Genomic DNA, 27,462 nt, shown 5'->3' with positions numbered 1-27,462 from the left:
TACTATGATTAATATTAGAATATAATGTCAAAATAACAAAAGGCTTCCTCATTCTTGTTTATGACTGCAGAAGACTCTATAATACAGGTCTATATTAACTATACCTCTAAGTTGGATATTCAAGTTGCTTCCAATCTTTGGCCACAATGCATTTCACAATGCAATTCACAATGCAATTGTGAATACTGGATACACACAAGAACTCTGTTTCTAAAGGCTGAACTGTTGGGTCAAAGTAATGTAAATTTGCGCAGTTAGGTCATACTATAAAGCAATCTGTGACTAGTTACAAATCATGAGGACCTTTTTAAAAATGATTGTCTGATGATAAAAAATACATGGTAATTATGAAAAAAACTAGAATCACCCATAAATCATAAACCCAGAGATATTCACTGTTAACATATTGGTATAATCTTCTGAGCCCTTCTTCTTGTGTATGTACATACACATGTACATATGTTGGAGATCACACTATTTACTTGGGTTTTATTTGAACTTTTTACACTGAACTTCCATATCCTAACAATTTATTATCTTATTTAAATATTCTTTATAAATGACATTTTTGAGATTGCCTACTATTCCATGTAGGAACATAATTTACTTAACCTGTATCCTTGGTATTGGACACTTAGTTATTGCCAATTTTTTCCCCACATTTTAGAAAGCTCTGCAATGAATATTTCTGTATGTAAATCATTACTTCCATCTTTGTCTGATTTCCTAATCACTTTCTATTCTAATCACTAGAATTAAAAACTAAAAGCAGAAGTTTTTCGACTCTTTGAGACCCCATGCACTGTAGCCCACCAGGCTCCTCTGTCCATGGGATTCTCCAGGCAAGAATGCTGGAGTGGGTTGCCATGCCCTCCTCCAGGGGATCTTCCCCACCCAGGGATCAAACCCGTGTCTCTTACACCTCCTGCATTGGCAGGCAGGTTCTTTACCACTAGCGCCACCTAGGAAGCGCCAATATACACTGTTAATATGCACTTAATATATCCTGTCCTCTTAGTTGTGCCAATTTATGCTCCAATATCTTCATCTCACCATTTTCTGAAACACATGGAGTTTTATCCTATAATATAGGGAATTCAGCAAAAAGTGACATCTGTTGCTTTGTTCTTATGATTATACATGCAATGCTTATTTATTGTTATAAACAAGAGGAAAAGAGCAAAACTTAAAACAACCCATAATCACAAAATTTTGGTCTAATCACTGTTAAAATGGTGTTGACTTTCTAGGCTTTCTCTGTTCAAATATTTTCAATGAAATTGTCATTAAATATGCTTCAAAACCACAACTTTTATTTTTGCCAATTTGAAGCTAAAAATGGGATTTATTATTTCAATTTGTCATATTTGTGGCAAACATTTTTCTCAGTTTCTTGGTGGCCTTTTTATTGTGTTTATTACGTTCTGAATTTTTGTGATCAGATCTGGAAATCTTTTTCTTTCATCTCCCCTCTGTGTGTGTGCTCTGTCGCTTCAGTTGTGTCCGGCTCTTTGCAACCCCGTGGCCTGCAGCCCGCCAGGCTCCTCTGTCCATGGGGATCCTCCAGGCAAGACTTCTGGAGTGGGTTGCCATTCCCTTCTTCGAGGGATCTTCCTGACTCAGGGACTGAACCCAAGTCTCCTGGGTCTTCTGCATTGCAGGCAGATTCTTTACCGTGCAGCCCCTGGGGAAGACCTTCACCTCCCCTAGCCCTTTCAAAAACATTTTGCCAAAGGGATAAGCGTGATAGAGTGTAAAGTAACATAGAAGAGAAAGAGTGTTAGGGAGCGCAGTGTCCTAGCTGCGATCAGCCATGTGAAGGGCGCTGGCCTGCATCCATTCAATAGGCATTATTTGTGCCCACTTATCACTGCATGTGCCCCTTAAGGGCACAGAGATGAATCATGCATGATTCTCTCTCCCGTAGGGAGATAAGATGAGCATGACCAGTAACTCAAGATAGGCAACGTAGTCCAAGCCATCTGGAGGAGGAAACACAGCTGCAGTTCAGGAAGGGGCCAGCAAGGAAGGCTTCCTGGGGGAGAGGGTATTTGAGCCAGACCTGGATGATTGGGAAAGTATGCAGCATACGGATAAAAGGACAGGAGGAGTTGCAGCTGCAGGAATCGCTAAGGGTAGAAGGTGCCACTTTCCTGCCAGGAAGGGAGCAAAAAGACACTGTTAGGGGTACAAGGCAAAAACAAAACAAAACTCTCCTCCTTCAAGTAATGGGTAAACACAGGCTGTCTCCCGCTCACAAAGAAAGAGTTGTATTAGAACAGATCGTTTTCTTCTGAAGGTTTGAAATTCCAAATTGACTTGTCCATTTAATTCACATCATACTTGCAACATTAACCAGTAGAATATTGTTTGATGGTGATGTCAGTCAAAGCGGAAACACATTGAAAGATCTTTCTTGAAGATAGGTCCTTGAGGTAATACAGTTTTCTTTTCATTTTTAAATTAAATCTTTTTCTTTTTTTTTTTTGCCGTCTTGTGGGATCTAGTTGCCCCCTCCAGGGATGGAACGATGGCCCTGGGCAGTGAAACAGAGAGTCTCAAACACTGGACTGCCAGGGAAGTCGCTGAGATAATACAGCTTTAACTGGAATAAGATAAGGCAGGAGTTTGTGCCTTTTGTGACTTCAGAGGAGGCCTCTGAACACTCTCCAGGCGTTTATGCAATGAGGCCAGCATGTCAAGTGCTTTGACCAGTGACGGTTCAAATTGGCCAGGGCGTGGCCAAATCGTTAGTTATTCATGCTTACTCAGAATAACTCCTTCCTTTTCTGAAGAGCTGCTTCAATCTCCCACTCCTGAATCCAGCTGAGTTCTATAGGGGTGGGGCTGTGACTTCCTGACCAACCCCAGGGTCACAGAGCTTGGTCCAAGGAATGAACTCTTAACCTGACTTGAACCAATCAGAATGCCCCCCTGAGCAGTGCTGAATGGGCATAGAGAGAACCCTGGCTTTCCCTTCTGGCTTTGGAGCTCTGAGGATCTGCATCCTCCTAGCCATTTGAAGGCATCAAGATAATGAAGGCCAAGAGAAGCGGAAGCAAAAGGATTCAAGAAAATCCAATCCTTCCACTAGCTGTCCTGCTTCCTGAGGTCTTCCTTCCATACTGATACTGCCCTAGTGTCCTGCCTGGGAGTACTCCTTTTTGGTTTAAGCTAACTTGAATTGGGTTCCTGCCACTTGCAACCAGAAGAATCCTGTCTGACACAAAGAGGAATAAAAGTCTGACTCTTACATCTAATTTCACAGCCAAGTTTAATGTTTTTCACTTCTTCAGTATATGTGCACCAGTAGCAATATTCCAGCCTTTAAAAAAAATTCTACAGTGATTTTTAGAGTAATGCATGTTCATTACAGGGCTTCCCTGGTGGCTCAGCTGGTAAAGAATCCACCTGCAATGTGGGAGACCTGGGTTCGATCCTAGGGTCAGGAAGATCCCCTGGCGAAGGGAACAGCTACCCACTCCAGTATTCTGGTCTGGGAAATTCCATGGACTGTATAGTCCATTTGGTGGCAAAGAGATGAACACGACTGAGCGACTTTCACTTTCATGTTCATTACGGAGACTTAGGCTATACCAATAAGCAAAAAGAGAAGGAGATTCACCTACTACCCTATCCCTAGAGACAGTCACTCTTAGCACATTGGGATTCCCCGCTCCCTCCATCACTTTTGACTATCATCTGTGTATCTATTTATCTTTGATCTATTTTTATCTCTTTGATCTACCTCTTTGATCTTTTATCTATCTCTTTGATCTGTCATCTACCTATCATCTATCTATTCATTATGTGTCACAAATGGTTTAATTTTCTGCATAATAACTCACTCTTCACCACAACCCTTTGACATAGGTATTATTACTTCCAGTATAATAGGTGAGGAAACTGAAGCTTAGAAAACAGAGAACACAGGCTCAGAGCGGTTAGCTATCTAACTCAAGGACTTAAAACTGGCAAATGGTGAGGCATTGGGATTTGAATTTAGGTGGTTTTGCTCTCAAATCTATATTCTTGGCTACCACACTATACTGACTGTATCTAAAGTTAAAACCACAGAGTAATACTCTTCTGTATCCTGAGTCACTTAACAAAATGTCCCGGATTCTTTCTGTGTGCGCTATCTACTGTGACTTTCAGAGATGCTCAGTATCCCGTAATAAAGATGCACCAAACTCTATTGAAACAGATTCAGACTGATGCGTATTGAGATTGCTTCCAAATTTTCACTATTATAAAAATATCTCAATGCAAGAACATATTTTAAAACTGTCTTGATAGCATAAGACAAGACCCTTAAATTATTCCTTTAGGTCAGATTCCCAGAAGTGAAGTTACTGGGTTGGTGGGTCTGCAGATGGTTTTATGGTTTTGACATCTGCAACCACCTACTCCTCAGAACAGCTTAGACTCTCCTGCCTGGGAGCTGTGACACTGTTTTTTAGTTTAGTTGGTTTCTTTTTTAACAGTTAAAGAAATGGGACTAAAAAGAAAAAAAAAGAAATGGGACTAAATTCACAAAAGATAAAATTCACCATTTCAAAGTGTACAATTCCATGTTTTTTCATTTATTCACAACATTGTACAACCATTGTGCTTCTGCTGTGTTCGACTCTTTGCGACCTCATGGACTGTAGACTGCCGGGCTCCTCAGTCCATGGGGATTTTTCAGGCAAGAATACTGGAGTGGGTTGCCATGCCCTCCTCCAGGGGATCTTCCTTACTTAGGGATCAAACCCGTGTCTCCTGCATCTCCTTGCATTGGCAGGCAGATTCTTTTACCACTAGCGCCACCTAGGAAGCCCCATCACCACTCTAATTTCAGGACATTTTCATCATCTACCCAAAGAAACTCTATACTCATTAGCAGTCACTGCCCCTTCCACCTCCTCCCAGCCCCTGGCAACTTCTGATTTACTTTCTGTCTCTATGTATTTGCTTTTCCTGAATAACATACATAAATACAATCATACAGTATGTGACTTTAAAAAAAATGAATTATTTGTTTGGCTGTACCGAGTCTTAGTTGCAGCACATGGGATCTTTGTAACCGAGCACGGGATCTTCACTATGGCATGCGTAGCTATTGAGTAGCTACTGAACACTGGCCCCCTACATTGGAAGCACAGAGTCTTAACTGCTGGACCACCAGGGAAGTCCCCAGTATGTGACCTTTTAATGAATGTGACCTTTTAGTGAATGTGCTTCATTCACTGAGCATGTTTTCAAGGTTCATCCATGTTGTAGCATGTATCAGAGCTTCTTTCTTTTTTATGGCCAAATAATATCCATTGTATGGCGAGACCACAAATTGTGGTGGTCTCGACCACAAATTGTTTATCCATCCAACAGCTGATGGACATTTGAGTGGTTTCCACTTTTCACCCTTTATGGAGCATTCTGTTATGAACTTTTTTTAGTTCTTGATGTTATGAAGAAGAGAGAGAGGAGAGTTTTTCTGCAGGCAGAAAGAAGATGATAAAAAGATCTGTGGGGGAAGGCTCACCAATTTACTTACATAGTGAAAAATAGAAATATAGAAGTTTGCACATGGTGGCGGCTTTGGGGAAGAGATCAACTCTTCCCGAGCTTTTGGACAATGCCTACACAGGCAAAAATAGAATTCATACAAGCTTTTTGTTGTTGAGGACTATCTGGATATAATACAAGAAACGAAGGACTGCTGAAGGACCATAACTTTTAAAAATGTTTTTAGAACGTATTTTTCTAGGTATTTCTCAGTTGTTTTTGTTTCAGGTTTCTGAGTTTTTATGGTTGGTTTATAAACAGCATGCATAACTTTTGTTCAGAAACTTGACTTACTGGTCTTGATTACTATCAAGCCTGTTCTCATTTACACACCTCTGCCTCTGCCAGGTAGGTCTCTCACCGCAACCAAAACTGTGTACCTGATGTCAGTGAAATCTAAGAGCTAAGTTCCTGGCCGGAGCCTTGAAGGTCACTCTGACCTCATACTCTGGATAGAGTCCAGGCGGCTATCTTCACGCCAAGATGTTGTTGTTGTTCAGTTGCAGAGTCATGTCTGACTCTTTGCGACCCCATGGACTGCAGCATGCCAGGCTTTCCTGTCCTTCACCCTCTCCCAGAGTTTGCTCAAACTCATGTCCATTGAGTTGGTGATGCCATCCAACCATCTCATCCTCTGTCGCCCCCCTTTTCCTCCTGCCCTTAATCTTTCCCAGCATCAGGATCTTTTCCAATGAGTCACCAGGTAGTTCTGTTGTATTTCCCCCCTCCCCCGGATGTGTTGTTTATATTTTAAAATATTTAATCTAATTTTTCTTCTTTTTCTTATACTCTTTTATAGGATATGCTGATGGCTGTCATATACAATTTAGACCACAGTGTATAGGAAATTGAGATAGATCATGACCCAGGAGAAAAGGAATCACTGTTGTTGTAATTGATGTCTGTTCTGCTTGACATCTTTGTGGGAGGGGTTAGCAGGTTTTCAGTTATATAAGGGATGGTTGTTTCATGTCAGGCAGATGCAGTTATGTTTTTGGAGTTTGGGTATTAGGTGGCAAAAGGAGTGGATTACAGTGGGCATCTAGCTTTGGTCACCCAGATTCTAAATTTGGAAACCCTTCTACCATAGGAGGCAGATATCACCTCCCATATCTCCCATTACACACCCTGAAAATGCCACACGTTTGCTTTCCAGCCTCCCTTGCAGCTAGGCCTGGGCTCATGAGCTAGACTGCCAGTGAGAAGCGCCTGCCCCAGGACTCAGAGATGACAGGCTGCAGACACAGTGAGGGTTCATTTTGTGAGGGGGGGCAGCTGCAGGGTCCGCTCTACCCAGTGTCCAAAGCAGGGTGGGCTTCAGTGGTGTCAGTAGTTCCTGCCATGTTCCATACTTAGGGACAGTGGCAGTGAAATCCACAGGGACCAATTTTGAGGTCTGATCTTTGCGTTGACACTGGCCACACCACTTTATTTAGACTACCACTCACCACCCTTCCTGCATGAGAGTGCGTGTAGCAGGAAAAGGCCAGCGGAGAGATATTTCCTCCCTGTATTCTTAAGTGTCTGTTTGGCATTAAATAATGAGTTGCAAGTTAAAGCCTCTGAGGCATGAGGCTTATTTTCAGAAAATGTTCAATCAGAATCTCAGGCTTGTCACCAAGTGGTCAGTGAGCAGTTCTGAAAGACAACAAAAATGGTAGACTCATTTCCCAAAATACAAGTGAGAAGTGGATGGAGTTCTGGGTGAGGCAGGGTATTTCAGCCTAGCCCAGAAATCCATCAAGCACTGAAGGGTTTTTTGTGGAGCTCCAGGGCAGGACAGATGACCCAATGGTTCCCCTGGTCGATGTGAGAAAGCATGATAGGCACTGCCATTGGGTACAACTCTGGGGACGTGATTCATATCGTCATTGATGGAGGAACAGAAATGCCAAAAATGTGGTTACCCAGGAGCCACCTGGCTGAGGGATGGGCTGTATGAATCTGGAAATGCATTGGGGTGGGTACCACTGATGGGAGTTAAAGGAGGGTATCCTCACTTCCTGCCCCACTCCATTATCCCACCCTTCCAGGAAGGAGAAAGGTCTGTTCCATTGGGCTGGAGCAGGTCAGGGTAATGGTGACCACCACTAAAGAAAATCATGCATAACACCTGTGCCGAGAACACCGCCCTGCAGAGGCTGACATCCAGACCAAGGTCGGGGACCTCTCTTAGCCCCACTGTGCTGTGCCCTCAATCTGTCTTGTCTGTGGGGCTCTAGAGGGGAGTGAGGGCTCTGAGTGTTCCGGCAGACAGAGAAGGGGTGGTGAAAGAAATTCAGAGAGAACTTGAACCTCTGATTACATGATCAAATAAGAATTCACTGCTATGGACTGACTTATGTCCTCCTCCAAATTCCTATGCTGAAGCTTAATCCCCAGGTGATGGTATTCGCAGATGGGGCCTTCAGAAGATATTTAGGCTGAGATGAGGTCATGAGGGGCCCCTGTGATGGGAACAGTGCCCTTATAAAAAGAAGGGGTACCAGGGCTCGCTCTCCATCACATGAGGACACCGCAGGAAGGTGGCGGTCCTGGTCTGCAAGCCAGGAAGAGAACTCTTACCAATTAATGACTCTGCTGGCACCTTGATCTTGGACTTCTCAGGATCCAGAGCCGTGAGAAATAAATGTCCACCCTTTAAGCCTCCTGGTCAGTGGTATTTTGTTATCTCAGTCCAAGGAGGCAAAGACAACTGCACATTCACCCCAAAACGGGCTATTTTAATAATTGGATTTTATTACAGAAATTATTTGAATGGATTAAAATTCAAATAAGAATGGCACATAAGACATTTACTGTGGCTGTTTATAGAGTGCTCAAGACCCAGAAATGTCTACATCAATTTTAAGAATAAACTTCCATGTTCAGACATAGCTGTGAGAGACTCAGATTGGTTACACGTGTCCCTAATGTTAGATCTCAGACCCAAAGAACAATCTGTTATCTTCTCCACACCTAGTTCTTGTTTGCAGCATCCATACCCACCCAGTTGCCCAGTTTTGAAACTGGCCCCCTCCTTGACTCCTCCCTTGGTACACCCGTTATTAAGCCATACTCCTTCCTCTTAAATATGTCTAAACTACGACCACCTACTGCCTTCATTGCCACCATCCCTCCTTCCCGGATCTCTGCCACCACATCCCAACAGGTCTTCTTCTCTGGCTCTGCCTGTTTTGGACAATGATGTTGGAAGCCCTGGGGCAACCTAAGGAGGAATTCTGGGGCCTTTCTCAACCACGAGAGGAATCCAGAGGCTTTGGGACTAACCAGCAAAGGATACAGGGTGGCCATAGAAGAAGAATGACCTGTATAATTTGCGGTTTGGGAATGGGTGGCGATCTGGGGTTTCTAGAAAAGAGGTTAAGTTTGTTATCAGTCTCTTCTTAGCCAAATGATTCATGTGTGTAATGTATGGGTGCTGATCATGTTAGGAGCTGTCAGTACTGTTCTTCAAGATGGTGGGTCAGTTTTGCTTAAATGACATAATTGCATTTGTTGCTGTATGCTGGGTCTTAGGACTATTAGCTCCCCATAAGCCAGCCCTTCACTAGATCTGACGTCAAGGAATCTGCAGGAGAGGCTGATATTTTTTTCCCTAACAATCATTTCACCTTCTTCAATAATAAAACTCCTGAATTTTAGCCAGACTGAGTGCCATCCACAGTAAAGACTACATGTCTTAACCCCTTTGCAGCTAAGTGTACCCACATGATGAAGTTCTGGCCAACTGTGTGTTATTCTGAGTAGCCTGCGGAACTTTCAGGAGTTATCTTTAAAGGGAAAGGGCATTCTTTTCCCCCTATTTTCCTCTTCTGGCTGGAATATGGATGTGATGGCTGGAGCTAGATCAGCCGTTTTGGATTATGAGGTGAAGGTGTATGTTGAGGATTGGAGGAGCATAGGTTCCAATGACCATGGAGCCCCTGTACCAGCTCTGGACTCCCATGTTTATGTGAGAAATAAACCTGCACTTTGCTCCAACTTTGCTACTTTGGATAGGATGCTGCAAATATCATCAAAACATAGCACTAGCTTAGCAGAATTAGGAGGCAGTGGATGGCAAGAATAGATACTATCTTTTATATAATGGTTAAACATTTGATGAAATTGGATGGACCACATGCTGACTGAGGATATGGCCATAGAGGAAATGGTGGGAGCATGCCAAAGGGTGAAAGCTGTTCCTTGTTGCTTTTCATAAAGTCATATAAAATTGGGATGAACAAGGGCTAGAGCCAGCAGGACTGCAGCAGACATGGAAGACAATCCTGCTTTACTAAGGGAGGCACTGGCTGGAGCCTGTGCTCAAAACTGATTAGAGTCTTGAAGCACAGAAAATGCCAACTGCCTTTTGCCAAACTGCAGCTATTAAAAACAGTGGCCTTGAAGTGGCAACCTGGGCAGGAGACAAGACTGGCGGCAGCAAGCCACCGTCAAGACTTCTTTGCCAGAAAACACAAACCAGCAGCTCCAAAGATCAGACTGAAGGTTTTGCCTTCCTCCCTCAAATTTCTTGGTCAGGAGGCCCTAAGGTCGCTGTCTTTAAGTTGAGATGAGGCACAGGAAGAAGACAGAACACTGGGCTAGACATGACCTTTGGCTGTGGGTACTTGGTGGAATTCTACTGGCAGAGAAACTATAATCCTTGGTCATCTCCAAACTGCCCCAGGAGTAAGCAGGGCTACAAAAGCTCTACATTCCCACCTTGGATATGGCTACGAAGGTCAATGGGCAAGGAAGCCCTCCTGGAGAGTGGGACTGCGATGGCAGGTGGCTATCCAAAGGACTTGCTGGCCTGCCAGAAGCATCTTCACTATTCCTGCAGTGGGAGTGGATAACCACCCACAGAAGTGTTTCCTGTTCATTCAGTTTTCAATGGCTGTTTGCTGTTTCTACTTCACTCCTGTTTATGGGATGCATTGGGAGAAGATAACTTGAGTTTATAGGTCATTAGACCATAAGAAGTCACCCAGAGCTGATGGAGAAGACCACAAATCATTCAAATGAGATTTTCATTTTAGGTCCATGCCATATCTGGAAGGGGTTTAGGTTATTCACCTTAGGGGAGACGAGGCATGGGCTCCACATGAGCTAAGAAAGGTGAGACCAAAGGGCTGAGCTATGGCAGAGACTACCAATTGTCCCTCAAGCCCATCCTTTCCTTGTTCCTCAGAAATAGAACTCCTGAATTTCAATTAGGCACATAGCACCTGGGAATAAAAAACTACCTTTCCCAGACTTCTGTGCAGTAGGTATTTCCCTGGACGTTCAGATCAGTGAAATGTACAACATCCAAACGACACACCCTAAGGAACAAGTCTTGCTTTTCTCCTCCCCTCTCCTCCATTCTGTCCGCGGGAATGTGACCGTGGCTGGAGCCGCATCATGGACCTCAGTGTAGATGGCTGCATACTGGGGAGGGCTGAGCAACAAGTCAGAAGGAACCTGGGACCCTAGGGATACTGGACCCACCTGGCAGTCCTACACAGTAGTGGGTAAAGAGATTCCTCCTTTGTGTAAACTACTGTTGTCATGACAGCTGAACTTGATTCTAATCTAGAACCTGCCACGCAGGTCAAGGCTTCTGACCAGAGGGAAGGTAGAGATAGGCCCAGAGCACTCTCCTCCCAGAGGGTTAACATTTACTAAAAAAAAAAAAAAAAAAAGCAAACAAAATGAGAAAACAAGTCCAGAAAATCAAGACATCAGAATAAAAGTATCAACACACAATAACAGTGTTGCATAGCTTGAAGGTTTTTATATTGATCAAATTGTATTTCAGCAGAGTCACTGTAAGAACAGGCCAGAATGAAAAACATTCCAAATTTACAGACAAAATATCGCTGATCAATTAAGATACTTTTCAAAACGACACGACTTAACACAAATCCCTTGGTTGTTCCAGGTGGAACGTGAGTTATAAGAGATGCTGGACAGTCTGACCATCAGACCCCCCCACCCCTGCTTGGTTCCTCAGACTAAGGTCAGAGTCTTTGCCAAGAACTGAGGGACCAGCTTTTGGAGACAAATTCTAGAAACATGATACATCTCTCTCTAGTAGCTTACTGGAGGCTTGGGCTTAGGATTAATCTCAATTCTCTGGAACACAGACTCCCAGAATGGTAGACGTTGAAAAGAACCAGAGGGCTCATCTAGTCCAGCGCAACCTCCCTTTCACTGATGAGGAAAGTGAGGGCCAAGGGTGACATATCTTGTCTAAGTCTAGTCTGGACCCACATCCTGCCTCTAACTGCCTCTCCCCATTGACGCTGCCTCTTCGATGCCTCTGGTTCTAAGATAACTTGTATGAGAAACAAAAAAACGTCAACCAGCAACTGCAGCAACAGCCTCTGTGCTTGTCTCAAAGCAAAGTGAAAAATGAAATTACTGTGGTAGGAACTGAAGACCAGCCCAAGTTTCTTCTCTAACCCTCCTGCCCCAACTGAACTGAGTTGAATCTTTTCTTCTGGAAAGTCAAACAACATCAAGTGCAGGTTCTAAGGAGTGACACCAAGAGAGACCTCTCATCTTACGTCTGCACACTGATGTCTAATTAGATCTTCTGAGAGCGCCAGAATGCAGGATGTAAATGTCTTCTCCATGCATACTACAATTTCCCAGGCAAACTATCTATCCTGATTTTGATGAAGTTCTTCACTTACAGCTAATAAGGGCTTCTTAGGTCCAATTGCATAAGTATATAAGGTGGTGAAGCAGAAATCCTGAACTTCCCAATTTGATGATCAGTAGCATCTATAGTATCTACTTGCACGTTTTACTCCTTTTGATAATTCTCTTGTCTTGTTCTTCCCCAGGATTGCATGGATTTTGTTCCGGGTGACATCTGCTGAGTCTGAACTACTGGCCTGCACAGTGGCGGAAAAAGGCTGGTGGCAATCTTTGGTAAATTTTTGGGTAATCGATGTAAAATAATGGCAGCATTTCTGCAACCATATTAAAAAATGCATTTCTTTAAAAAAAAACAAACAAAACACAAATCTCCAAACTCATTTAGACTTCACAAGCTTTTTATACACAGGGCGGTGATGCCTCTTTTATCAAATGGCAATGATTTGTTCAGTATCCTGATGGCATTTCAATTTACTTCAGCCGTCTCTCTTTTTTGGTGGCTGGCTGATGGAATTTTCTGAGTCCAGATTGAATAGAAGTACTTGCATGATATTCCTTTGTGCCCTTGGTTCTCTTGAGAATAAAAGCGATTTCCTCTTACAAAAACCTCAGTGATTCTACTTCTGTTTCATGGGTTTAGGGGCTAGTCACTAAAAAATTAATTTTTCCAAGTAATGCATCCAGAGCAGTGTCAGATTCCAGCTGATGAAAACTTTAATAGTGTGATCTCATTCAATCCTCATATTTGACCTAGAGTCCTCAGTATTATTTAGTTCGCCTATTTTACAGATGAGAAAATGGAGGTAACGCTTTCAGGTGACTAGGCCCAGGGCTAGCTGTTGAGAGGAATCAGAAACTAAAGCCCCCAGCCATTAGCTCCAAGCCTTGCCACTATACTCAGCTAGCTTGGCATCATGCTGACAAGGTGGGGCCTCGTCATCTCCTGTTGCCCAGCGTGGGTTATGATACTGTACAACAGCTCCCCCAACCCCTGTCATTTAACAGTAAAATGTCAGTGGGGAAAAGATGGAAAGAATGCAGGAAATATGCTAGGTCTGGAGACAAAGAACTTTAGAAACCTGGCCCCTACATAAAGGTCTTTACCCATCTTGTGACCAGGAAACGTTTTTGCTCAATTGGTCTGGAGTTTGCTAAACATCAAAACGGCCTCATATCAGTGCACTGTAACATGGAACCATCCTTTTTCTATAAATCCTGTCAAGAAATTGGATACTTAGTTAGCTGCTTTTTCTGGATACATAAAACCACTATTTCAAAATACCACATTCAAATTTTCACGTAATTTATTTTCCTTAAATAATAATTTGCTACAATCCTGTCACAAATTAAAAAAAAAATTAACACAGTATTAACAAAGGCAGAATTCTTTAGGACAATCAAAATCTTGGTGTACTTAGAATAAATTAACATCAAATTGTGTTTGTATTCAGATAGTCTGATCCTCTCCTTTGAAATGAAATGGAGACCATTGTAACTAAGAGTGAATGCACACATTTGTTCTTCTATACAGAGACTCATTCTTTATATAAACTCAACTGTAATTTGAATCAAGTTAGGAATCCTGACAGACACTCACCCGTGGGCGCACACACACAACACAACACACAGATACACATCCACAGGCAACCCTCTCGAAGCTGGGTTTCCTGTGGTTCAATGTCTAGATCTTTCCTCGAAAGGGCCAAAGATTCTGAATGTTTAGATGACATCCCATCTCCCCTCAGGAAAATCGTAATGGTTCAAGTGTAATAGCTCGAAGTAGCAGCAATCCATGTATTAGATTCAGTAGTGGATGATTCCAGTCCTGGGCGCTGGGCGTGCAGCAGGAGGGAGGCAGACACAAGAGGCACCTGCTCCGAAAGCTCACACGCGGGGCGACACCGGGAGTCCTCACTCTCAGAGTCTCGGCTGAGAACTCACCTGAAACCTGCACTGCTCGTCCGGTTCAGGCACTGGTGGGAACCTGAGGAGGGTCACTAATGCAGGGAGGAGGCAGGGCACGTGGACACGATTCTCAGAAACGCCAAACGGCAGACGTGGCAGGGAGATTGGACAAAGGAAGGGAGGGCACAAGGGCACAGAGGCACGGCTTGTCCTCTGCCTGAGACCCCATCCCCTGCCACTCAGCACATCCATGGGGTCCCCCGAGCATCACCGAGGCTGGGAACACTGTTTCAGCTCCGCCCAGACCCACGGAAAGCTCAGCTCTTAGTCCTAGACCCACAGACACACAACGTATCCAAGTAACTCTGAACGGCCACACCATCCGCTTCTGGGAGGTCCACAGCATGACTGGTGTCCTCTCTTAACTACCCAAGGATGGTTTACAGGAATATGGAGATGGAGAGGGAGGAAGGCATTAGGACAGGCCCCAAACTGAGCTCCCCTTCTGCTTGGTTCTCTCCAGAGGAGGTGCGGGCCTGCATGATACTATCACCGCATGCGTTATCTACACAGTTCTTATGTACACGATACCTTTTTTTTTTTTTGTAATAGAAATTTAAAGTGCCTGGGTCAAATGTGCTCACTCCTTTCCCACAGCCTACAGGTTCCTCTTGCCGCTTCCAGAGAGGAGGATGCCCTGGGGAAAGGGGAATGAACGTCTTCACAGCAGTCTTAACTGGGATCCAGCATTTGGACTAAGCCTTCTTCATAAACGCGAAGAATTGCTTCACACACAAACTTGTACTGGCTCTGGGGAGGAAAGGAAAGCCCGTCAAGCCAGCAGCTCCACAGACACAGCCTCTCACCCCAGACAGTTATTCTTTCACCTCATTCATAAACACCCTGAGCTCCAGCTCCAGTTGGGCCCGGCCCTGGGTTACATCCAGGGGCCCAGAGCGGAGTGGACACAGCTGTGAGTTCATTGTTCTGTGAGACAAGGGCTGGGGTAGCTCCCAGGGAAAGCTGGGCACCTCGGCCGAGGGGGGACCAGCAGTCTGGGGAAGTCCGGGAGACACAAAGGATGCTGCAGGCTGGCCCTTCCAGCAGATGCCCACTCAGAGGAGCAGGGTCAGGGATCACCGTCCCAGCCTGGAACACCTGGGTGTGGGGGGACCGGAGGGAGGCTGCACAGGTGGGCTGGGACCTCGTTGTGGAGGACCCCCGCCCTGGGGTCAGGAGTCTGGATTTTGTCTTTTTGAAATGACAGCCACTGGAAGTCGCTCTGCAGGATATGGTTCTTTTTATTAACAAACACCTGAGACTTATTTGAGCGATGTGTTCAGGGTGAAGGAAAGCCTCAGACTGAGCTGCACCAGCTAGGAAAATGTGTCCAGAAGACACACTTGAAACTTTTTTTTAACTAACAATGAGGTCCTCCATACCACAAAACTGGGCAGAGAACAGTCTTAACAACTTTTTTTTTTCCTTAGCCAGATTTCTTGGGTGCGTGCATGCTAAGTTGCTTCAGTCGTATCCGACTCCTCACAACCCCATGGACTGTAGCCTGAGAGGCTCCTCAGTAGAAGGGATTCTCCAGGCAAGAATACTGGAGTGGGTGGCCATGCCCTTCTCTAGGGGATCTTCCCAACCCAGGGACCGAACCTGCGTCTCTTACATCTCCTGCATTGGCAGATGGGTTCTTCACCACTAGGGCCACCCAGGAGTGCACATGAATTTAAAACAAGAGTTCCTGTGATGACCTAGTGGGGTGGGGATGGATGGGTAGCTGGGAGGGAGGGGATATTTGTATACTTATAGCTGATTCATGTTATTGTACAGTAGAAACTCACACAACATTGTAAAGCAATTATCTTCCAATTAAAAATAAAAATAATAAAAAAATAAAATAAAAACAAGAGCTCACAATCATCAGAGAAATCTTACGAACATGGGCCATGAGCCTGTGAGGATACAGAGCTGTGTGCAAGACCCGCTGTCTTCTCTGCTAACTCCTCCTCATCCATCAGGGGTGGGGGTGTGTGGGGTGTCCTGGAGGCCTTTCCTCCAGAAAGCCCTGCCTTTCCAAATCAGCTTCAGATACTCTTCCTGAATTCTCAGACTCCCCTTGGACTTCTCCCACTGCTGCTGAGATTTATAGTCAACTGATCCAGTCCTACCAGATAAAACCTCAGGCCTCTTCTGTTGGTGCACTATCTGTTGAAGGGATGAATGAAAGAATAGGGGGTGGTCCCTATTTTGCAGATGGGGACACTGAGGCTGAGAGAGATTAAGGGACTCTTCAAAGGTGGCCCTGTACGTGGGGGAGAGTGAATCGTGCACTTCCCCAGAGCCCCCTGCCCCTCTTGTAGATCTAGGGGAAACCAGAATATTTCCTCTTTTTTTGGGGCTGCACCATGAGGCACCTAGATCTTAATTTCCTGTCCAGGGATTGAACTTCCCCTGCATTGGAAGGCAGAGATGTAAACCACTGGACCACCAGAGAAGTTCCCAGATTACTTCCTCTTGAGGACACTAGCAGCTCTGGGTATGAAGGGGAAGACAGCCCAGAGTAGGAGACAGTGGGGCCCTGTGAAACATGTAGGTGGGGGGGGTGAAACCCTCAGGTGACCTTGCTTACTTCTGACAGACAGGTGATGATGGGTCAGTGGCTTGACAATGCAGAGTGCAATCAGGGCTACTCCCTGGTCGGCAGGGAGCAAGCGGCTAGCAGGAAACAAACTGTGAGGCAGGAGAAGCGGAGGACAGCAAGCAGCAGAGGCCGGATGGGGTGGGTGTTGGAACTGCTCAGCCCTTGACAAGCTCTGTGACCATGGGCAAGTGACTCAGTCCCCTGGGGCCTTGGTCTCTTGACTTGCAAAGCCCTTTGTACATGCCTGGCCATTGTTAGGATTTTTATTATTAGATTTCTACTCACTGATGTCTGCACCATCATGGCGCGCTGGTCTCGCATTTTCCGAACAATATCCAGTGGGTAAACAGGCAGGTTCCTCTCGATCAGGCACATGGCTGTTTCCATGGTGACCAACACACCGGTTCGACCTATCCCAGCACTGGGGGAAGAGAAGCAGAGGCGGAATTTGCTCAGACAGCATTTCTGCACAGCCCAGCTCAGCTCCCCGCCCGTTCCCACGTTTACTCAGACAGAGCTTTCCTCCCTGACCTTCAAAGGACACGGAACACACGCTCAGGGCGTGCTCCCAAACAGGCCAGAGGCTTAAGAAACCAATGGGAAGAAACCCATCTTTCTGTGCAAACTCCACCCCCATCTCCTGCACATCGACCACAGGAACAGACGGAAAGGCGAGGTAGGGACTCTGCTGTCCAGTTCTAGGGTGCAGTCAGAATTTGTCCAAATCTTTGGACAGAGTGAAGACAGAAAGCAACCAGAGCCTTGTAAGCACATATTGAGTCTTGTGGGATGTAGGTGGGTTGGATGCCTGCCAACTGTCTCCAGGCCTTGCCCAAGGAGTACCAGCATTGATAAAACCAGGTCAATAAGCCACAGTACCTGCAGTGAACCAGGACGGGCTCACCGTCCACTCTCAGGGATCGCACGTAGTTCACAAATTCCAAAAAGTCTGAGGAGTCGTCGGGGACGCCATGGTCTGGCCAGGCCACGTACTGGAGATGGGTCACTGTGTGGTCCTCCCCAGTCTGCAAAGGGGCAGGGGAGCCTCGCTGATCTATCTGGACTGGTGGGCAGGAGGACCCCGGCCCCTTCCCAGCCTCCAGCCAGCGAGCTCCTGTCTCTGGACGCTCTTCTGCCCCCTGGGGATCTTCCAGCCATGGGCCCTGCCCACTCCCACTCACCTTCCTCCCCGATGCTCCCAGGCCGCCCCCACCACCCCCTCTAGGACTCTGCAGAGGCCACCTCCTGCCCGACGGCTCTCCACCACTTCTGCCCACAGCCATCTTTTCCTGGTTGCTCCCATGGTACTTGCTGTCAAGGCCACCCACACTGGCTTTTTTTTTTAATGGGCAAAATATACATAACAAGAAGTCTACCATTTTATTTTATTTTATTTTTTTTCAGTGAGTTTTTGTCATACATTGATATGAATCAGCCGAAGTCCACCATTTTAAACATTATTAAGTGTATAGTTCAGTGGCATTAAGTACATTGGCAAAGTTGTACAACCCTCATCACTCTTTCTAGAAGCTTTTCAGCTTCCCAAACTGGAACACCGTGCCCATTAAACACTACCTCTTCATCCCACAGGCTCGCAGCCCTGGCAACCACCATCCCACTTCCGTCTCTGTGAACTGACTACTCCAGGCGAAGTCACATGGTAGTTGCCCTTTTGTGTCTGGCCTCTTCCGCTCAGTACAATGTCTTCCAGGCTCAGCCACGCTGCAGCATGGGTTAGAATCTCCTTCGCTGTGAGAGGACTAGGATTCCACGGTATGACTATACCACAATCTGTCTACCTGTTTATCTGTCAGTGGACACCTGGGCTGTTTGCCCCGTAGGCTGTTGTGAATACGCTGCCGTGAACATGGATGCTGGCTCTTTTCCAGGCAACCTTGCACATCTACTGAAATGCTCACCGGGTGAAAACCCAGACTGACCCAGAAGTAGAGGCCTCCCTGGGCCCACGGTGGGTGCTAATTTAGCACCAGCCTTTAACTTGTGCCCTCCCGGGTCCCCCACAGCCCCTGCCACACGGGCCCCGCTCACCTCGGTGTTGGTGACCAGCATTTCCCGGAACACGTAGGCGATGGTGCAGTCCTCTGACTGACAGCGGATGTGAAAGCTGCCGTGTTCCATGACGTCGGGGGGGTCGGGCCAGTACTGGTGACATTTGGTCTGCAAGGGAATCGCCGGGCAGGAGTTAGGCTGGGCTGTGGGGGTGCTCTCGACTGCTTAGCCGGACAGATGGGTCGGACGTTGGGCCAGGACTCTCTCACTGGCACTAGCGGCTCTGAGAGCCGCTGGGAGGGAAGGAAACGCGGGCAAGGCCGCTCTGCCCTGCGTCCGTGCTGTATTGTTCAGGAGGGGCGGGGCAGTCAGCCTGCCAGGGGCCAGGCCGCGGCTCTCACCCCCGCTGGAGCTCCATGAGGAACGCACTGACTCTCTTTCCTCATCACCGGGTCCAACTGCTGGAGGGACAGGAGAGCCTCAGACAGACGTGAGAGGCCTTGACTCAGGAGCGACCTCTGCTCCTCACGCTCGCCCACTGCAGGGCCTCTGCCCCTTCCTGCTCTCAACACCCCCACTCTACCTCATCCCTCCTTCACGGGCCACCCCTTACCCCCTTGAGGAGGAAGGCCTCGAGGCATGGCCACTAAAAGTGCACATTTGAGAGAGAGACAGACAGAACTCCGCTAGGACCCTTCTGTCCTCTGTGAGCCCCGTGACCTCAAACCTGCTACTACTTAACCTCTCCGATTTCCGCATTCTTCACCTGGAAGACAGGATGGCACCTGTTTCCCGGATGGTGACAGAGGCTGGAGGGGATGGTGTGCAGTGCCCGGCTCACGGCGGGGCAGGCGGGGACAGGCCGGCGGCAGCCGTCATCACTGGTGTTGCTACAGTTCCATGAGCGCTTTCACGTATGAGGCATACGGAGCCGACGCTCGGCAGACGGCAGAGGAGGAACCCGGGCTCAGTGGGACTCGGTGAGCTGCCCCCGTCCAGGGCGGCTGTGCCTCCCCACAGGTGGACTGCCCCCTGCCCCCACCCCTCTCCCCAGTCTCCTCTTCCCCCTTGCAAATCCTAGGGCTTCCCTGGTAGCTCGGCTGGTAAACAATCAGCCTGCAATGCAGGAGACTGGTTTGATTCCTGGGTCAGGAAGATTCGGTGGAGAAGGGATAGGCTACCCATGCCAGGTATTAGAGACTTCCCTGGTGGCTAAGACAGTAAAGAATTTGCCTGCAATGTGGGAGACCTGGGTTCAATCCCTAGGTTGGGAAGATCCCCTGGAGAAGGGAACAGCTATGGACTTCAGTATTCTGGCCACAATTCCATGGACAGTGCAGCCTGGTGGGCTATAGCCCATAGGGTCGCAAAGAGTTGGACACAACTGAGAGATTTTTCACTTTCACTTCACTTTCTAAATCCTGCACCCTCTTCCCTAGCAGTCTTGCTCCTGCCTCTGGCCTCAAAGCAAAGTTCAAGGTCAAGTTGTCTATCCCATCAGTCAAATTCTGACTCATGAAAAAAATTTTTTTTTTTCTCTCCAAGCCTACATTTGCATCGACTTGGGTAAAAATTATGCTTACTTAAAAATCACTGCAGATGGTGATTGCAGCCATGAAATTAAAAGACGCTTACCCCTTGGAAGGAAAGTTATGACCAACCTAGACAGCATATTAAAAAGCAGAGACATTACTTTGTCCACAAAGGTCTCCTAGACAGCATATTAAAAAGCAGAGACATTACTTTGTCCACAAAGGTCTGTCTAGTCAAGGTTATGGTTTTTCCAGTGGTCATATACGGATGTGAGAGTTGGACTATAAAGAAAGCTGAGTGCCGAAGAATTGATGCTTTTGAACTGTGGTGTTGGAGAAGACTCTTGAGAGTCCCTTGGACTGCAAGGAGAACCAACCAGTCCATCCTAAAGGAAATCAGTCCTGGGTGTTCATTGGAAGGACTGATGCTGAAGCTGAAACTCCGATGCTGAAGCTGAAACTTTAATACCTCGGCCACCTCATGCGAAGAGCTGACTCATTGAAAAGACCCTGATGCTGGGAAAGATTGAGGGCAGGAAGAGAAGGGGACAACAGAGGATGAGATGGTTGGATGGCATCACCGACTCAATGGATATGAGTTTGGGTAAACTCCGGGAGTTGGTGATGGACAGGGAGGCCTGGCGTGCTGCAGTTCATGGGGTCGCACAGAGTCGGACACGACTGAGTGACTGAACTGAACTGAACTGAAAAGTGAAGAGGGGGTATAAACCCCCAGATGCACAAAAACTTGAAAGAGCTTTTCTGTTTTTATTTTCAAACATCAGTGAATGTTTGGAATTAAAGCATGCTGCCGGGAAGGCGGAGCTAAGAATTTACTTGTAAATGTTAAACCTGGGGGTTTTGGTTCGTGACCACTTCCCAACTCCTCTCAGACATGAAGGAAGGCTGTCTGTAGAACCCGAGGCAGACTGGATGCCCACCAGGCCTACGCCCACCTCCTCCTCTGCACAAGGGGTTTGGCTCTCTGCTGCAGGCTTCCTGGGGTCCTGCCCACAGAACAGCTGATGGGAAGCTTCTGTCTGAAGTGATGAGCTGATTCAGGGCTGAGCTACAAATCTCTCTATTTCTAGAGACTCCCAGTGAATCTGACCAGAACAGGACTCTCTGTACCCCTTGATCAAATCTAGATTTTAGGTTGATTTGGATCTCAAAGCATTTGAGGGTGTAGCGGAAAGAGCAAGAAATTTGTGGAAATTCTGAATTTCCCTCCTGGTTAATAAGTTCCACTAAACTGACTGTGCCATCCTGGCCAAGATACTTCACTTTTTTGACCCCTGGTTTCCCCACGAATGCTGCTGCTACGGGAAGGGATGATGTTAATGACTACTTTTTTTTTTTGGCTGTGCCTCGAGGCTTGTGGGATCTTAGTTCCTTGACCAGGGATTGAACCCATGCCTTCTGCAGTGGGAAGCATGAATTCCTAACCACTGGTCCGCCAGGGAAGTCTCTAATACCTATTTTCTTTTGATCAGTATATGCTAAGCACTAAATGGTGCTTTTTACGGACATTATTTTATCTGGGGCTCAAAACAACCACGAGGTAGATAATGTCACTGCCTCTGTTTTGCGTAAGAGTAAACTGAGGCTCAGAGACTGAATCTGCTTGCGTCCTGCCCTCCATACAGGAAGTGGGGCATATGTAGATGTCTGTTTCAATGGCAAGACCATTCTCTATAGCTCTGTTTCCTCTTGGAGGAAACAAAGGACCTGAAGGGAGAACATAATGGAAAACGTTTTGGGTGGGAATGAAAAGAGAAGGCAATGAAGGCGAGCCTGCAGTGGGAGTGCCTCCCAGACCCCCAGCCTCTGGGGGAGGCTGCGTGTACTTGACGTTAGAGAAGGTCCCAAGCGGAGAGGAAGATCCCGCCAGCCACACGCCCATGGGGAGGCCACTCTGCTAAACGCAGAACCAGGGAGACAGCAAACAGGACACGCTGAGAACCTCATCTCTCAGGAAATCAGGGGACAGCGCTGCTGACCTGGGAGGACTGACTCCTAATCTGGAGGAACTCAGGGACGGTGGCGGCGACCAGATAAGGGACCTTAGGACAAAAGGCTCAGGTCAGCTGAGTGTCTGTAACAGGAGAGGGAGGAAACATGTAGTAGCCTGGATTTGAGAAGAACAGGCTTCCAGCCACCCATAAACAACAGAAGTCAGTTCCTGAGGCCAGAGATGGCGAAAGGAATGCTCTGACTCACGGGAGATGGAGATCTCTAACGCAGGAACCTGAAGGAACCAGCTGGAAGGGGTTCGATTAGGAAGAAAGGGCTGGGAAACAAACACCGCCACCCCCCCCACCCCCCGCCCCACACCCCAGGGTCACATGGAGACCTCGGAGGAGCTCAGGTTCCGAGCGGACTCCAATCAGGACAGAGCAGGAGGGGCAGGACTCTCGAGAGCAGCTGGAGGAAGTGAGGCCTTCTGGATGAAAGAAAGGGCCTTTTCTCCCATGCTGGGGCGGGCAGAAGGAAGGGAAGAAGGGGCTACCATCAGGGCAGATCATCTGTCACCAGCCTCGCCTGCTGGCACTCCTTTGACTCCATGGAGAACAATGGCCTTGCAGCTGGGAAGGGCCGGGACAACAGGAGAGGAAAGAGCGGCCCGACACAGGTGAGGAGAAAGCTCCCGGTTGCCCTGTGGGTTCAGGTGTCGGCTCTGAGGAAGTGCAGCGTTGCTGAAGACCTCGTGAGCTCGGGCAGTGGCCCCTCCACGGGCAGTTTCTGAGAAAACCTGGAGCGTTCCGCAGCGCCCCCTCTCCCCCACCACCAGAGTCACAGAACAGACAAGCAAACACGGCACAGTTTCATATGGGGAGATTCTGGCAACAGCAAGGCCATAAACACGATGTCTTATATCTATAAAATGCCAGAACGGCCCAGATCAAGGCCTGCAGACTGTGGGCTTGGTAGGAGGTCAGGAGTATTAAACGTTCCCTGCTGGCTCAGATGGTAAAGCATCTGCCTACAATCCGGGAGACCCAGCTTCGATCCCTGGATCGGGAAGATCCCCTGGAGAAGGCAATGGCAACCCACTCCAGTACTCTCGCCTGGAAAATCCGATGGATGGAGGAACCTGGTGGGCTACAGTCCGTGGGGTTGCAAAGAGTAGGACATGACTGAGCAACTTCACTTCACACTTCACTAGGAGTATTAAACTGCATAGACCCACATGGTGGGAAACTGTTTTTTTCCATGTGTGCCATGAAGAGTGTCTCAATTTGGACCTAGGATAGGTCCAAATTATTTAACATTATCTCCTTAGTACTTTAACTCTCTTTTTAGGAAAGAGCAAGCAAAGGTGTGGGTAAGCAGGCCTTGGGTTAAGAGCCTGGAAGCCAAGAATATTTATTTAGACTTTAATAATATTGTCTTGTGGCTTTTGCATTTTTACACATACCTCCCCCCTTTATGGCAAATGATACTGAGCTTCCAGTTAATACGTATCTTTCAAAGAAAATTTTTAAAGCAAGGAAAGATGAGTCAATTTGAAGAAAAATAATAAACAATACTGCAGTAAAATACATGTAGTCCCGGCAACAATTAAGGTGGTACCCAAACTACTGTTACTGCTAACCAACATCTGTATGATATGTACTGGGTGCCAAGTACTTTTCCAAGAAGGCTGACTGTATTAACTCATTCGATTGCCTCACAAATGCACAATGTGTGCATGCATGCTCAATTGCTTCAGTCCTGTATGATTCTTTGCAACCCCACGGACTGTAGCCCGCCAGACTCTTCTGTCCATGGGCTTCTCCAGGCAAGAATATTGGAGTGGGTTGCCATGCCCTCCTCCAGGGGATTTTCCTGACTCAGGGATCGAACCTGTGTCTCTTACATCTCCTGCATTGGCAGGCAGGTTCTTTATCACTAGTGCCACCTGGGAAGCCTCACAAATCCACAACAGGTATTATCAGCATTCCATTTCACGCAGAGGTTCTGCCAGTTTCCTAAACCGCACAGGTAGGGAGTAACAGAGGAGGCATAGGAACTCAGGAAGCGTGGCCCTGGCCTCTGCCCTCTTACTCAGGATACCAGAGAACAAGATAGGTGCAGGTGCTCCAGAAACACAGAGAGCACAGGATGGGACTGTGAGCCAGCTGGCATTCCTGAAGTTCAAAAAAGGTCCCAGTGACTTCACTGCCTTTCCAAAACAAGACCAGAAAATCACACACAGGCCCACAGAAACAGAATAGCAACAAAGATTAAAAACAGGCAAAAAACAAGACTCCCAGACTAAGGGATGCCACAGACTTGCTGCCTTGTGATTTCAGCAAAGCCTCTGAGAATTCTCACAGTAATGAGATAAACCGGATGCAGAGACAGCCAGGGCTGGAAGCAGAGCTGGGAGAGTCAGCAACTGCTCCCCAAAGAGTGTCCGCAACGCCTCTGACTCCCAGCGTCCCAGAAGGAGCTTCTGATCGTCTTTTGAGGGCCTTTATATTTTTAAACAGTGATTTATGTGAAGTGATTCTGATCAACACTATGAGCGGCAAGAAGCCAAGAGTGAGGGCTGACATGAACAATGACAGATGGGAAGCCCAAGGAGCGTGAGGGGAAACAAAAAGCCAGATCTGATGGCAAATCCCCCCAGGAATGGTAATGATGGACACACACACAACAGCTTAATGTTTGCCAGACACCTGCCACAGACAGCTCTCTAAGCTTTCCCTATATATTGTCTCAGTCTCCACAAACCCTCTGAGACGGCACTACTAACTGCAGCTTACGAACAGGGAAGCTGAGGGTCAGACAGGTTAAGTATTTGTAACTCGCTCCAGAAAACCTGTTCTGAACCCACAGAGTCTGGCTCCAGAGCCCCACCAGTATGCCGCAGTGTAGGTCTCAGCAGTCAAGTGCATGGGTACAAAGTGGGGAGACTGACTCTGCAGCAACACTGAGACAAAGACCAGACAATTTCTGCTGACCAACGACTTAAGGGAGGTCCAAGATTATCTTCAGATATCCGAAAGGGCATTGCATGGAAGAGAAGGGTCGCTTATTACTGTGTCTTCCAGGCAAGAGAAGCTGGTGGGGTGGGGTTCAAAGTGCTGTGGATTTCAGTTCATTATGAAGAGGGATTTTTTTTTTTTTTTTTAAATCAGAGCTGAATAACCCATGGATGGACCCTGGAAGTGTTTTAGCCAAGGTGGGGAGCCATGTGTCTGAGACAGCCTAGGTGAAATCCACAAGGCTCTCCAGAATTAGCAGGAATCCTGATTTTTGGGGTGAGAGGGAAGACTGATCTCTTCAAACATACGATCCATTCCGATTCTGTACACTGACTACTTCTGGCACAGATCCATCTGGCATTCTGAACTACACACTGAGGACAGGCCTGGGAAGAAGTGGCACATACATCCCTTAAATATTAATTTATATTTGAGTTTTGAATGTGTTTCTGGATGAACATTTCATCATGAAGCTATCTAGACGCAGAGAGGAGTCAGAGAACTCATGCTACACAGTACTCCTTGCACACTGACTTCAGTTACATGGTCAGCGATCCGATCCTCAGAAACACACGTCAGGCTGAACAGAGCATGATGCCATCGCTGTCCTAATTAAGCCCTTCTTAGCCTTTTTTTTTTTTTGGCATCAGGTTTTGCTGTAACACAAGCAGAGACTGACAGAGGTAATTTCTCCTACTTTGTATTCCATTGTGAACCTGGCCCTTACACTGCTCTTCTGAGGACCAGCACATGTCCTGGGTGGGTGAGATCACAGCTAACACAGGAGTTCTGGGGCAGGTGAGGCAAGGGGAAGCGCCTTCCAGCCTGTTGTAGTAGATCCAAGGCAGGAATGGAAGGGGCTGCCTGATCACTGCTTAGCTCAGAAAGGCCAGCAAGTGGGAAGGAGGAGGGCTGAGTTTCTTATCCCTGGAGCTGTCCATCAGGAGCTCTGTACAGATTCACGGGTCGCAAAGGGGGCTGGACTGGGTGACACTTCAGTAAGGCCTTTTCCAGCTCTCAGGTTCATGTTCCGGCAGAGCACAGAGTGACACGCACCTGTTTGGAAATCAAGCCACTTACCCGGCCTCGCTCGGTCAGAGTCGTCAACATGACGATGAGTGATAACTTCTGATCCCAGACCACTTGCCAAAACTGTGCACAGGTATGTGGCAGGGGTCCCTGAGCGGCAATGTACTTGTTCACAAGGTGAGCAGCAGGAATTTCCATCTGGCAAAAGATGGTTCAGGCATTAGAATCTGTTACTGCAGCAAGGTGGACAGGGAACTGGAGCTCACCCACTTCGAGCTGGTGACTGTCGGCACACCACAACAGTTCTACCAAGTTTTGGCCAATAAGCATAATCAAAGAACAAGCTACTTTAGAAAATGCTTCAGAGGTATTTGACAATAATGCTAGCTACTCAGGATAAAACTATGTGCTAGTCAATAGGTGATAATCAGAAGTGGACCTACAAGATGAAAAAGAGTTTAAATGACCTTCTCTGCTGTATCCTAAATATAATCAAAATTGGGAATCTGCATTTTCAGCAACTCATGCCAATCCTCATGCCCATAACTGTTCGTATGCAGGGTTTTCTATCAAAATATTTTCTCTGAAGCATAAACCACACAGGCTTATGCCACCATCTACTGTTACACTTGGCTTTCTGCATGGCTGCCAATGTTTGTGCCACTCAGTTGATGAATTTTTCTCCCCAGCTTCATTGAGGTATAAATGACAAATAAAAAAGGTGTATATTTAAGGTATGCAACATGATGGTTTGATATACATATACACTGTGAAATGATGATCAGAGTCAAGTTCTTGAACACATCACCACCTCACATAGTTACTGTTGGAGATGATTAACGTTAAAATGTTAAAATAAGTGCAACTGTTATCAGTATCCCTCTCCTACCCTGCTCTGCTTTTACTTCTAAACTAAGTCTTTTCTTTTTTTTTTTAATTTTTAATTATTTATTTGTCTGTGTCCGGTCTTAGTTGTGGTATGCAGGATCTGGAGTGTGTGGGATTATTAGTTGGCATGTGGGATCCTGGTTTCCTGACCAGGGGTCGAACCCGTGTCCCTTGTATTGGAAGCCAGACTCTCAATCACTAAACCAGCAGTGAAGTCCTTTTAAGTGTTTTCTGTAAAAGAACACTCAGAACTGGCTGAGCTTTGGAACAGCACAGTGATTCACTCATTCTTAGG

General features: G+C 46.8%; 1 protein-coding gene across 5 annotated transcripts in view; it reads right to left on the bottom strand.

The window, feature by feature from the left end:
• Positions 1-11,313: 11,313 nt before the first annotated feature.
• Positions 11,314-27,462, bottom strand: part of PTPN3 (protein tyrosine phosphatase non-receptor type 3) — a 115,523-nt gene continuing 99,374 nt past the window's right edge. For 4 of the 5 annotated variants that reach the window (XM_061163451.1, XM_061163452.1, XM_061163453.1 and 1 more), the window contains 5 exons: positions 26,331-26,477; positions 18,785-18,913; positions 17,615-17,760; positions 17,021-17,156; positions 11,314-14,895 (listed from right to left, as the gene is read on the bottom strand). In XM_061163451.1, the coding sequence (XP_061019434.1) occupies positions 14,818-14,895; positions 17,021-17,156; positions 17,615-17,760; positions 18,785-18,913; positions 26,331-26,477 (636 nt within the window). In that variant the 3' untranslated portion in view covers positions 11,314-14,817. The remainder of the gene's footprint in view (positions 14,896-17,020; positions 17,157-17,614; positions 17,761-18,784; positions 18,914-26,330; positions 26,478-27,462) is intronic. The other variant, XM_061163454.1, reaches the window with a different exon arrangement.

Source organism: Dama dama, chromosome 16 (assembly GCF_033118175.1).
Source record: "Dama dama isolate Ldn47 chromosome 16, ASM3311817v1, whole genome shotgun sequence".
NCBI lineage: Eukaryota > Metazoa > Chordata > Mammalia > Artiodactyla > Cervidae > Dama > Dama dama.
The sequence above is the reverse complement of the archived record's forward strand: the minus strand, read 5'-3'. Positions and strand labels throughout refer to the sequence as shown.